The following is a 12848-nucleotide window of genomic DNA, read 5'->3' on the forward strand; positions in this document are numbered from 1 at the left end:
ACACCTTGCAGTGGTCTCCGTGCTGCAAGTTAAGTGGCACTCAGGAAGAGTCCTCCCTGGGGAGCACCCTGAGCATTGTGGCAAAGTACCTTCCTCTTAGAAAATCAAACTCTTTTCACAGCAAATTTATCAAAAACAAAGGGAACAAAAGCAACTACTGAAAAAAGGAATTCTCCTTCAAGGTTCTCTTTTTTTAATTAGGATGTTTAAGGATTACATGTGAATCAAAGCGTTTCACAAGCATGAGGCACATACCCAAAGCCCTGGAACCAATGTCACATTTAACAAATGCAGCAGAATAGTCTTTTTGTTGTGAATTTTCTTTTTTAAAAGACATTCTGAGCACAATGGCTTGGTCATACCTCACTGCAGCTTGAGCCCCCAGACTCCAGCAATCCTCCCAACTCAGCCTCCCAAGTAGCTGGCACTGTAAGTGTATGCTGCCACGCCAGGCTATTGAGATGGGGTCTTACTATGTTGCCCTGACAAGTCTCAAACTCCTGGCTGCCTCCCCACCTCCACCTCCCAAAGCCTTGGGATTATAGGCATAAACCACCATACTTGTCCAGTTGTGAATTTTTTTTAGCAATAATTAAGTCCTGCATGAAACAGCCGAAGGAGCATTTGAGACAAAGCTACTGGTCAAAGACACAGTCAGCTCTTTAAGGCATAATCAGAGGTAACTGTGCTGAGGCTTTTGGTCCCTTCTGCTATATTCTCACATGCTCCCAAGGAAATAAACATGTGGCAATTCTTGATTTCAATCTCTGGTGGGGAAGTGAGGAAGTCCAAGGTTCTGGAAATTAGAGAAATCAAGTCAGAAAAACCTGGCAAAAATACTCTGTGTTCTAAGATTCACCACAATCACCACATTTTGCGAATCTTATTAAAAGTGCGCTCCAGCCTCTAGCTTAATTTTTCACACTTCTTTGCAAAGACTATACTGCTTTGCTAGGTTCTTTGGTAGGACAGCTTTTACCTAATCTGATTTTTTTTAAGAATGAAAGTAAGTTGATTTTTATGACAAATTTCCTAGCTGTATATGTGCTGTGAGCAGAGATTACATTAAGCACTTTTCAATTTGTCATAACCTTTTTAGTGCTTACACGTAAGGTGGGGTGGGATGGGATGGCTGCAAAAATCCATCTCTTCAGTAATATTTGAGAGTCCCTGCAGCAAATCCAATTTGCTTCAATTAAACAGGGGAGAAAAACTGAAAATACATGGCCCCAATTTTCTTTCAGCTTGGTCGAAAAATACCAGAGAAGGAAACCCATGTGGGAATGTAAGGCAGATCAGAGACCAGGAAGGCCATTCACAGCAGGGTCGTGAGGTCATCAATGCTTTGTCCTCTGCAGTGAAATGAGCAGTTGTCTAAACATCGAGATAGAAAAGCATTGGATGAATGACACACACAGCCCACGGCAGAATTAAGTGAAGTCATGTGTGCTGTCTTGCCAGTAATGTGTCGCCGAGATCATGTAGATCAGAACTGTGCAGGGAAAGCTTTGAAAATGCTGTGAGAAAGCTGTGCAAGTTCGCAGAAGTTCAGGAAAATCTGCAGAAGCCATTCTTGCCCCAACTTTGCTCACAATTATTTTTCTTAGCCCCAACATCACCTTGAGTACAGCTATCTACCCACAAAGACCAACAAGATGGGAACTGCCGGGCGAGTAACGTCAGCTCTATTCCATGTTGGTCAGAGGGTGCAGCTGTGTGGACACTGAGTCTGTCTGTGGAGCCAGCTCACTGAGTTCGCTGATGGTGGTAGTGAGCAGAGTGTCCTGGGACACTACAGAGTTGTCTGATTTGCAGGCTGCGTCTGCAGAACTGTTCTCATGTATGGTGGATACAGTGCCTTGGACTGTGGCCAGGTTGTGGAAATGGCTGTTTTCTGCAAAAGACAGCAATTTATCTGAGCGTTTGGGTGCCATGTAGTCTTCATCAGGCTGTTCAGTCTTGTGCCCGTCATCATTCTTGGGTGAGCCATCTATAATGACAAGGAAAGACTTCCATGGAGTATTCTTATCGTGTATCTATAAATTGAACACAAAACAAAAGTCACCGAATGTGTCTCTGAACAAGTGCATCTTTTAAAGCAATAGTCCCTCTTCAACTTGATTTTGGCTTCCACTGCAGTGAAACCCTTTCCGTTGACTGTCAAGTATCAGCCTCCCCGACCCTCACTGTTGGAAAGTATCTGTCATGGGTTGTGCTTTCCTTGGGGCCTGCTTCTCCACTGCATTCACCTGGTATGGATGCATTCAACAGGAAACACCTGGTGTCTCCTTACTTCGTGGAATGGCAGCAGGTGTTTCTGTTGGGGGTTCTGTGGGTCTAAGGGCCAATGGTTTTCTTTCTGGAACAAACCACCCCTTTGCTTACCGAGGTGTGCCGCCGGAGGGTGGACTTGTCGGTGAACGTGCGCCCACAAGCATTGCACATGAATGGCCTCTCCCCAGTGTGGATGCGATGGTGGCGCTGTAGGGCGTTGAGCTGGGTGAACTGTTTGCCACACTGGTCACAGCAGTAGGGACGCTCCCCTGTGACGGGGAGAGGAGACTGCTGGTGGGTCTCATTTGACCTCCTGTGTTTAATCCTGAATACACTTGGGATGATGATGTTGCAAACCTCTGGAAGCCTCGGCATTTCAACATAAGCTGTGTTGGGAGCAACTTAAGGGCCAACTGACAGAGGCAAAAATCTAATGTCCTTATGATACCAACAGTTTATGTCATAGATTAGTGGTTCTCAACCTTCCTAATGTCGCGACCCTTTAATACAGTTCCTCCTGTTGTGGTGAGCCCCAACCATAAAATTATTTTCATTGCTACTTAAAGGGTCGTGGCATTAGGAAGGTTGAGAACCACTGGCTTAGACTAAAAAAGGCCCTGGCTTGTGCCTGCCGTGTGTACTACACCTACAGACTCCTCCAAGGATGGAGGACAAAATTGCAAGTCCTAAGTATGTGCGTATGTGTGTAGACTAACATATAGATCATTATCCCTGTTTACACTGTGAAGATGTTCAAATATTCACATATCCACATCCATATTCCAACATTCATCCCCTGGGTAATAATAAAAACCCCAAGCACCAATGGGACTTGGTTGTCTCCTGTTTGTACACATGCATGCTTTTCAATTTCTCAGAGCCAGAAATAAGTTCAAAAGTTAAAAAATGCTATTATGTTATAAAAAGTTGGCCAAAATTTTCTCCTAAAGCTTCCTTTCAAATACTTTTCTAGTAAGTGTGAAAACTCCTGAGGTATTTTTCTTGTGAAACTGAACTCTCTTCCTGGGGCATTCCAGCCATACCTGTGTGGATTTTAGCATGCTGGTAAAGTGAATTCCGCTGGGCGAAAGTCCGGAAACACACTTCACACTTATAGGGTTTGGAGCCAGTATGGACCCTGTTGTGGTGTTTCAAGTACTCCTTGGAAGCAAAACTCTTGCCACATGTTTCACACATGAATGGTCTTTCACCTGCACGGGGGAAATGAAACAACAACGTCAGGAATGATACATGCATTAAAAGCACATGGAAAGAGTAGGTGTGTACTCCTAAAAACCACACGAACTCTTCAAAAGTGCCTTGGCTGACAGCATTTTACATTTCTAGTCAAAACTATTACAAAACATTCAGTCATGTAAGGTGCTTGCTACTTGGTGAACGTTGGTGTAAAATGTCCTTGGAAATCCCAGGAAAAATCCCATTAGACTAGATTCAAAGAGGTTCTGTTCAGTTAGCTAACATTTTAAAAATTTAGTCATTCCAAATGAGAAAATAATTTCTCAACTCTTCTTGGGAGGAATGGATTATTTTCAGAGGAGCACTTCTATGTATCTTTACCTTTTCAAAGGCGAGGGAGTTTACACGGACACATACATGTAACTAGTCTAGCGTGGCAATTCCAATCAACTTGATTGGACTGAAGGACAAGAGAAACATTTAAATACTGTCTCACTTTTTTCTAATTTAAGTCCTTAATCTCATAAATCAGGCATTGAATTATTAGGTGTGTCCCCAATTTCACAAACATCAAAATAAAAATACTGCCTTTAATAAAATAAAAACATACTAACACTCTCATCAAGTAACCAATTTTTATTTTATTGATTGACTGATTGAGATTGAGTCTCACTCATCTCACACCTGGGTAGAGTGCCATGGCATCATACCTCACATTAACTTCGTACTCTTGGGCTCAAGCAATCCTCTTGCCTCAGTCTCCTGAGTAGCTGGGACTACTACCACACCCAGCTAGTTGTTTTTCTATTTTTAGTAGAGACGGGGTCTCACTTGCTCAGGCTGGTTTTAAACTCCTAAGCTCAAGCACTCCACCTGCCTCAGTCTCCTAGAGTGCTGGGATTACAGGTGTGAGCCACTGTGCCTGGCTAAGTGGCCAAGTTTTTTTTTGTTTGTTTGTTTTTTTTAGAGTCAGAGTTCCAATCTGCTACCCTAGGTACAGTGCTATGGCGTCATAGCTCACAGCAACCTCCAACTCTTGTGCTCAAGAGATCCTCTTGCCTCAGTTTTTCTATTTTTAATAGAGACGGGGATCTCACTTTTGCTCAGGCTGGTCTTGAACTTGTGAGCTCAGGCAATGTACCTGCCTTGGCCTCCCATAGTGCTAGGATTACAGGCCTAGGAGAGATTCTTGAAGTGGAATTTTTGGCCGAGACTGTTTCATACCTCCTAATATCTAAGACCTGTAAGCCAGATCCTATTGCCCATAGGTATGTAAGTCCTGGCCACATGCACATGAGCACTGGAGGGCATGGATGTATTTTTGTTCATTCTTGCTCCCTTACTGGATGGAAAAGGTATAGCATGGCTGTAAATGCATCGCCTCAGCAGATGCCAACTTCTATATTAATCACCTGCAGGCCGGCAAGGTGGCTCTCGCCTGTGATCCCAGCATTCTGGGAGGCCAAGGCAGGTACATTGCCTAAGCTCACAAGTTCAAGACCAGCCTGAGCAAGACAGAGACCTCCATCTCTAAAAATAGCCAGGCATTGTAGCAGGCACCTGTAATCCCAGCTACTTGGGAGCTGAGGTGAGAGGATCACTTGAGCCCAAGAGTTTGAGGTTGCTGTGAGCTATGATACTACGGCACTCTACCAAGGGCGACAAAGTGAGATTCTGTCTCAGAAAAATAAATAAAAATAAAAGTACAAATAGAAAAATAAGCTGGGTGTTATGACAGATGCCTGTAGTCCCAGCTACTGGGGAAGCTGAGGCAAGAGGATCACTTGAGCCCAGAAGATTGAGGTTGGTGTGAACTGTAATGCCACAGCACTCTACCCCAGACAACCAAGTGAGACTCTGTCTCAGAAAAAAAAAAAAAAAAGAAGAAAATGAACTGCAGCTTCCTTCCTTCTACAGCTAGGAAAGACATTTAATCACAAGAGCAGAATTATTTACCTGTATGACACCTTCTGTGATAAATCAGCATGTGGTTCTGAGTGAATCTTGCACCACATTCATCACAGACAAAAGGCTTTTCCCCTGTATGAATTCTGAAAGTACAACATGCAGGTGATAACTTCGGATGTATTTCAAAGCTCACTTTGCAGTACAATTTCCACTCTATCCTGCAATCATTTATTCCAAGAGACCTACTGAGAATGACTGATGTAGCAGGTCCAAGGCCCTACACGAGCATGCTAATGGGCACGTTTCCCCAGAAATCACGGAACCTTCTACATCTTATGAACCTCACTGTTTATGCTATGAGGCAGTGGTCTCCAGCCTTTTTGGCACCAGGGACCAGTTTTTTTTTTTTTTTAGTTTTTCTATTTTTATTTATTTATTTATTTATTTATTTTTATTGTTGGGGATTCATTGAGGGTACAATAAGCCAGTTACACTGATTGCAATTGTTAGGTAAAGTCCCTCTTGCAATCATGTCTTGCCCCCATAAAGTGTGACACACACTAAAGCCCCACCCCCCCTCCCTCCATCCCTCTTTCTGCTTCCCCCCCCCATAACCCTAATTGTCATTAATTGTCCTCATATCAAGATTGAGTACATAGGATTCATGCTTCTCCATTCTTGTGATGCTTTACTAAGAATAATGTCTTCCACTTCCAGTTTTATAGAAGACAACTTTCAACTTTTCTATGGACCAGGGATGGGTGTGGTGTGGGGAGGAGAGGAGAGGGCTGATAGGATGTAGAGCTCAAGTGATGGGAATAATGGGGAGCAGCTGTAAATACAGATGACGCTCCCTGCCCACTCAGCCGGGTTCCTAACAGGTCACAGCCTGGTACCAGTTGGCAACCAGAGCATGGGGGCCACAGCCGTAAGGCACATTCAGAGACCATGCCTTTTTGTATTATTTAAAACACTCAAGCACACCATCTAATATTTGTAAAGCTTTCTCACACAGAGTAATCAGCCTCAAATACCTAAGGACCCATTGCTGACAAAGCGCTACATGATCAAACATTTTTCTGTCACTTCCTAATATGACCAGCCTAGAAAAGAGAACTGTTCTCAAAATGCTGAAGAAATCTGTTTTCTGAGGAGTATGCATAAGCAATTTAATTTCCCAACTAGTGTTAAGTAGCAATTAATCATGGTTTACTGAGCACTTCCTAAATTAAATATTTTTAACTTACTACATAGAGTAAGTACTTCAACAACTTTAGAGTAAAAGATGATGAGCACCATGCTGCCACCACAGACCAGCCTGGGTTTGCGGTCAGACTAGAGAACCGGTTGGAATTTTAAGTGTAAATACTGGGAACTATGAGAAAACTTATTTTAAAACTGACCACACACCTACAGTTCAAAACATTTTAACAAACAAAACACTGTCCATCCTGATTCCAGAGTTTACACTTACCGAATGGCACATTTTCCAAGCCCACAGACAGATCCTAAAACCCTCCATAGCATCTCACTGAGATCTTCAATGGGATTTTGAACACAAAAGGTCACAGAACCCAAGTTCTAAAGGAAGCCAGGAGAAGAGAAATAAAAGTAATCTGGCCCAACTCTTCCTCAAGCATGGCAGGAAGTGTGAATGTTACCTTGAGGATGGGCCAGCCTGGCCCGCACGCAGCTCAGGCAGGTGGGCCCAGTGGGGCCCGCACTGTCACTGCCCTCTGTGCAGCACGGCAGCTCCCCAACCAGGCCTCAGAAGGAACTAGGTCACTCTCCAGGAGGACAAGGGAGGGTCTAACCTGGCCCCGCCCAGGGACACTAGCCGGCTTCTGAGTGGGGGAGGAAGAGCCATTTCTCACAGCTTCTACCTTGAAAGAGCTCGAAGCTGTCTGGAAACAGCCACCCAACACTTGGAGGGGACAAGTTAGTAAGTCACCTAGAGACGGGGCCACTAGAGCCAAATCCCAGACCAAGCTCAATTTCTCTTGTAGAAGACAGTCCCTGCCCAGACGCCAGCCACACTGCGGCCGCAGCTGGGCAGCTCTGCGAGGCCGTACCTCATGTGGGTCTTGAGCGCTGAGGGCTGCGAGAACTTGGCGCCACACTCGCAGGCGTAGGGCCTGTCGCCCGTGTGCGTGCGCTCGTGCAGCCGCAGCGCCGTCTTGGAGCTCAGCCCCTTGCCGCACTGCCCGCAGCGGTGCCGCTCGCCGCCGCCCTCGTGCACCTGCACCACGTGCCGCTTCACATCCTTCTTGCGCTTGAACTTCTTCCCGCACAGCTCGCACGGGAAGTGGCGTTCGCTGCTGTGCACGTGGCGCTGGTGGCTCTTCAGGTTGCAGCGGTTGGCAAAGGTCTGGCTACACGTGTCGCAGCGGTACACCACCTCGGTGGCTACCCCGTGGTGGTGTCTGCTGTGCTTCAGGAAGCTCTTCTCGTACAAAAACGCCTTATCGCAGATGGTGCACTTGAAGTTGCTCCTCTTCTTCTCTCCCTCTTCGTCGTCCTCCTCCTCCTCTTCCTCCTCCGCACCTGCCTTTTGCAACACCTCCTTCACCTGGGCTCCTGCACAGCACCCCTCATTTTTTTCAACAGGCTCCCTGTCCACCCCGCCACTATCAGAGCTTTGGTCCTGAAGACACGTGTCGTCTCCCAACTCATCTTCTATACTGTCCTGCTGCTCCCGGAGTCGTCTTGTGTATTTCTTTTTAGGGATTTCCACAAAGACCTTCCTGCCAGCCAGCCTGCCACTAGCTCTCCTGATTTTGGGGTAAGGAGGCTTAACTCCCTCTCTCTTCTTGTCTAGTTTCTCCTTGGGCTTCCTCTCCTTGGGCATATCTGATGACACTCCATTGTTGACTCTCTCCACCGGGGAGGCCGAGGGCTCCAGCAGGCCGTTGGAGTGAAGTCCCTCTGTGCCCCCACTGCCCCTTGAGCCCGAAGCAACACTGACTTGGGAGCCACTGCCTGCCTCCGCCTCCTGAGACTCTGAGAAACTTTGCAATTCCAAAAGTACAGACTCCAGCATCTGTTTCTTTAACTGAAAACAAGTTTCTGATAAGTCCAAACATTTCAGTTTTTCAGCCATTTCCAGCATTCGCTGCACCCTGTCTTCTTCTACCTGTACCTTTGCAGTGTAGACAAACTCGAGAAACGAAGCAAAGTCAACAACCTGCACTTCATTTAAGTAGACATTAGTCCTAGCACCATCCACACTCTGGTCATTAAGGAACATTTCCTTAAAAAACTTGCTGGTGGCTGCCAGCACTGCTTTATGGGCCACAAAGTCTTCACGGACACCCTGATATTCCACACTGACCGTCACATCACACAAGTGACCAAGAAGCCGGAGCTCATGCATTTCATGCAGAAGGTTCAATGGGGAAGATTTGGATTCCAGCAGAACTGCACCACTTTCCATCTTCTTGCTAAAAACAGCTTTGAAAACAAAAACAAGAATCATCTCATGTCTGAGCAACCAAAGAAATAAAAAGAGTAAAAATTATGAGGATTACTTCAGTTTTTGAGAAGATATAAACTCATTAACAACCTAGCTTTTCTCAGACCACATTGTACTTCTTAGCAGTTTTCTGAAGTGAATTTCCTGATGCACTCCCCTAACATAATATTTGTAAGAAAAAATGGAATATTGCAAAGATTTGCTCCAATGAGAAACATAAATGATTAAATACATGAAAGCAGTGATTTGTTTATCAAGGTCACTAATTTGCTTACAGACATAAGCCTCAAAATTGTAATAGAATTTATGGCAACAATAATGTTTAGTTCTCTGATCAGGAGACCAAATAATTAAGATGAAACACATGGCCAATACCATCTCAGAGCAAACTGAAAACCCCTAGAAAATTCTTTCTGCTTTTACAAACAACCAACTAAAAAACTACTTTGTATGAGGAAAACTTCCAAGAAAGAAGTTCACACTCCATCACCATTTATCACAGTCCAAACACTGCACACTTTGAATTACTGTTACTCTACTGGATGCAGGTTCCAGTTTTTTACAGGCTGTGCTAATGTGAGCAAGAAAAATCTAACTTCTCTGAGCCTGTTCCCTCCTCAGAGAAGGCTGTTGCAAGGTTCCCAGTAGAGCAGCACAGCAAGTGCACCCAGCTGAGCCTGAAACCTCTGGCTACTTGTTATCCGGCTTCCCACGCACAGGTGAAGGTGCAGGTGCAGGTGAGATGCCCATTTCCCAAGTGAGGAACTAACCAGGTAACAGTAAGTGGCTGGGCTCAGATTTGAGCCTGGCCTGGTGAGACTCTGGATTCAACTCAAACATTCCACCACACCCCTGGCTTCAGACTCTTCAATTGCAAAGGGTCATGGTTACCCCTGCCTTCTCCCAATGCAGAGGGCATGCAGGTTCCACTAGACCCACCTGGGCCTCTGTGATACCCCCACCCCATCGTCATTTCTTCTGCTTTGCCGGCTCCACTCTCTCCACAGACTCCCTGAGTATGTGCTTTATCTTCAAAATTCACCCCCAGGGCGGCGCCTGTGGCTCAGTGAGTAGGGTACAGGCCCCATATACCAAGGGTGGCGGGTTGGAACCCGGCCCTGGCCAAACTGCAACAAAGTTCACCCCCAACCTCTGCTCCTGAAATCTACCTTCCTCTTCCAAGTTCCACGCACCCTAAGCATCCACCTTCCTTCAGTCTCCTTCAGCCAGATCTTAGACGTCATTTCAGATTCAATATGTCTAGAGCAAAACTTGTGATTATTTTCCCTGAAAACCAGTCCCACCCTCTCCCTTTCTCCAGCTCCCAAAATGATACTGCTCCCACAGACAAGACCCCTCAAACACGGGGCCTGCCCTTTGAGAGGTCAGCTGTAAACCCAGTCCCTTGGAGACTGAAGCAACGTCACCTGAAGAAGGGTCCACAAGCAGGCGCGGTGAGATACAAGGTACGCTGAGGGTGGGGGAGTCGGTGACCCGAGTCCCAGCCCGGGAAGAGGCGGCTACAGAGCTCTCAGCCTGACGTGAGCGCTAGCCACCCGCCCCGACTCCCTGGAGCCTCTGCCGAGGGGCCTCGTACAGGCAGGCAGCCAGGCAGTGATGTCTCAGGCCATCAACAAAGCAGGTTCAGTGCACGATTTCCTATTTTGCCTGGCTGCCAGAGAAGGCACCGATCGTGGCCACAGCTATCTGCACCAAGTGACAGCTGCGTGCCCCACTGTCCTTCCCCGGCCTCGCGGACGTCTCTCCGCGTTGAGCACCTGCGCTAACGCGGGCAGCCCTCGCGGTCCCGGGAACCGCTGTCCGCAGCTCCGCAGAGCACAGGGACACGGCCTCCGCCGGGCTCCAGGCTGCGGGCGTCCCCCCGGCCCTGACAGCGCCACCCCGCCCGGCCGAGACTCCGCGGCCGCCACCTCGCGGTCGCCGGCCCCTTCGGCCCCTCGAAAGGCGATATGAGAACAAACTGCTGCAACTAGAGTCAAGCCCCTCCTCTGCCGGACGTGCTGCCTCCCCGACTCAGGCATCGGGGCCGCGTGGATCTGGCCTGTCCCTCGGGCCCAGGGCCGTCCCCACAACCCCAAGGCCTGCCGCTCCTTGGAACAGTTAGCACGCGCCGACAACCGGGAGGCGGAGGCGGGAGGCGAGGAGCCGGGCCGGGCCCTGCAGGGAGAGCACTCACCTCCCCGCCCGCCGGGCTGCCGCCGACGTCCGCTGCACTAGGCCGGTAGGAACCGCCCGCCCGGCTGGGCGGGACTCGGCCCCAACGCGGGCACCGTCGATTGGCCGCCTCAGGCCCCGCCCCTTCCCCGCCCCGCCCTACTGCTGGCGGGGCCCGGGAGGGCCTGAGCCCTCACGCCAGGCTGCGCAGGCCACTCTGGAGGAGTTACGCGATCTGACGTACGCGGCGCTGCGGCCTTCCGGTCGGATTGCGTCACCCGCCGTGAGGCAAGGACTGCGCCGGGGCTGGAGACCGCGGTGTCCGCGCTGCGACGCGCTACCCGGGGCTGCGGCTGGTCGCAAAGGTCACGTGAGCGCTGCTCGGCGCGACCCCTTTTTGTGGAGTCCGGGCCTCGGCCGCTCCCTGGAGCTGGCTGCCGGCTCACTGCCTTAGGCTGTATTTTGCTGGGAGCGGCGCAGGCTTATGACCCCGAGCCGCATCCGTAGGCACCGCGGCCGCCAGTCGGACCACGGTGGAAGCGTGAGTGCGGGCAGTCACGTTTCATGGCGACTGGGCCGCGGCCAGGGTTGCGGAGCCCTGGCCTGCGGTGCGCTGCTCGTCTGTGTGGGACCTGGCGCTACAGGGCATCTTCGCGCGCAGCTTAGTATTTCCCCAGCCCAGGCAGGTGGTCGTTTGTCGGTTAGGGAGCGTCCCCAGAGATCCATCGCTTCTTGAGCGGAAATTCAGTTTGTGCCCTAAGATCTTTGAACCCTTGGCGTTGGAGTCTTGCTATGTGCACCAGTCCTTTCACAGTATTAATTAAATCCCCGCCTTGAATTACACTTGCAGTATCGATCATGTTTGGGGATTGTAAGGACAAATACAAATTAAAAATAAGAGGTTTAATCCTTTTTGCTGAATATGAGAGATTTTCTCCCTTTTTCCCCTGATCATTTATTTTATAAAACCAGTAATTACTGTTAAGTACTTCAACCTCTTGGAAATGTATATAAATTCTTTTAAAGACTCGGCCTTTTTGTTCTCTTTAAGACCTCTCTGGAACGTGGGAGCCATCTCTGAAAGGTGAAGGTAGACAGTCTCCAGTTTAAGAGCCTAACTTCGATGGACCCCTCCTTCCAATTGCAAAACTATAGCCTGTCAAAGATGTGAGTTTATTTCTCCTTTGGAACTGGTAATCACCCCAATTACCAGGTAAAGGTAGAATGAAGTATGTGGGATGAATAGACTAGTAAGTTCTCCTACTTGAGGACTAGTTATTTTATTTTGAAAACATGTAATAGATTGTATCTGCTTGGATATACAAAAGAGAGCTTTCTGACCTTGCAATCTGTTACTTAGTGAATTGCCTGTGATGTCATCACATTCTGGTTTAATACTTATTCAATTCAGCAATGCGTGCTAGCAGTTCTAGCCGCTCAGGAGGCTGAGGTGGGAGGATGACCTGAGGCCTGTGTGAAGACCAGCCTGGGCAGCATAGCAAGACCACCTCTGTGGAGACGATTTCTAGGTTAGGAGATTCTTTTTATTAATTATATTTCCCCAGTAGAAGCCAGGTTCCTGCACATAGTAGGTGCTTAATAAATACTCGAAAATTGAATAGTGATAATCATCTTTGCTTAGGCAGACTCTTCATATCTGTATTCCATGAATGTAGGAAATTGAAATGGATGCAGTTTTCACCTGTAGCTCCAGCAGGCTCAGAATCATTTTTTATTTTATGAATTTACTTTACATGACGAAAAAGTGACCTGCATCTTTATATACTTCAGGGTTGGCCATTTGTGTGTTTCTTTTGAAGAA

At 47.9% G+C, this 12848-nt stretch overlaps 1 protein-coding gene across 6 annotated transcripts; it reads right to left on the reverse strand.

The window, feature by feature from the left end:
* Positions 1–1315: 1315 nt before the first annotated feature.
* On the reverse strand, positions 1316–11148 carry GZF1 (GDNF inducible zinc finger protein 1). 6 transcript variants are annotated; one of them, XM_053574476.1, is made up of 7 exons: positions 10279–11036; positions 10021–10111; positions 7452–8829; positions 5428–5522; positions 3318–3485; positions 2386–2543; positions 1316–2036 (listed from the first exon to the last, which is right to left on the reverse strand). In XM_053574476.1, the coding sequence occupies exons 3-7, from the start codon at positions 8810–8812 to the stop codon at positions 1686–1688; spliced, it is 2133 nt and encodes a 710-aa protein (XP_053430451.1). In that variant the 5' UTR covers positions 8813–8829; positions 10021–10111; positions 10279–11036; the 3' UTR covers positions 1316–1685. The 6 variants fall into 6 exon arrangements, with proteins under 6 accessions (XP_053430451.1, XP_053430450.1, XP_053430452.1 ...); XM_053574475.1 differs by lacking the exons at positions 10021–10111; positions 10279–11036 and adding an exon at positions 11049–11148; XM_053574477.1 differs by lacking the exon at positions 10021–10111.
* Between the last annotated feature and the right edge of the window lie 1700 nt (positions 11149–12848).

Source organism: Nycticebus coucang, chromosome 21, assembly GCF_027406575.1.
Source record: "Nycticebus coucang isolate mNycCou1 chromosome 21, mNycCou1.pri, whole genome shotgun sequence".
Classification (NCBI taxonomy): domain Eukaryota; kingdom Metazoa; phylum Chordata; class Mammalia; order Primates; family Lorisidae; genus Nycticebus; species Nycticebus coucang.

Coding starts and splice junctions, on each gene's coding strand:
- GZF1 (XM_053574474.1), bottom strand. CDS start 8,854: ATGATTCTTGTTTTTGTTTTCAAAGCTGTTTTTAGCAAGAAGATGGAA. Junction 5,523..7,451: donor GCGCTCAAGACCCACATGAG/GTACGGCCTCGC, acceptor TTGTACTTTCAG/AATTCATACAGGGGAAAAGC. Junction 2,037..2,385: donor CCCTCCGGCGGCACACCTCG/GTAAGCAAAGGG, acceptor TTCAATTTATAG/ATACACGATAAGAATACTCC.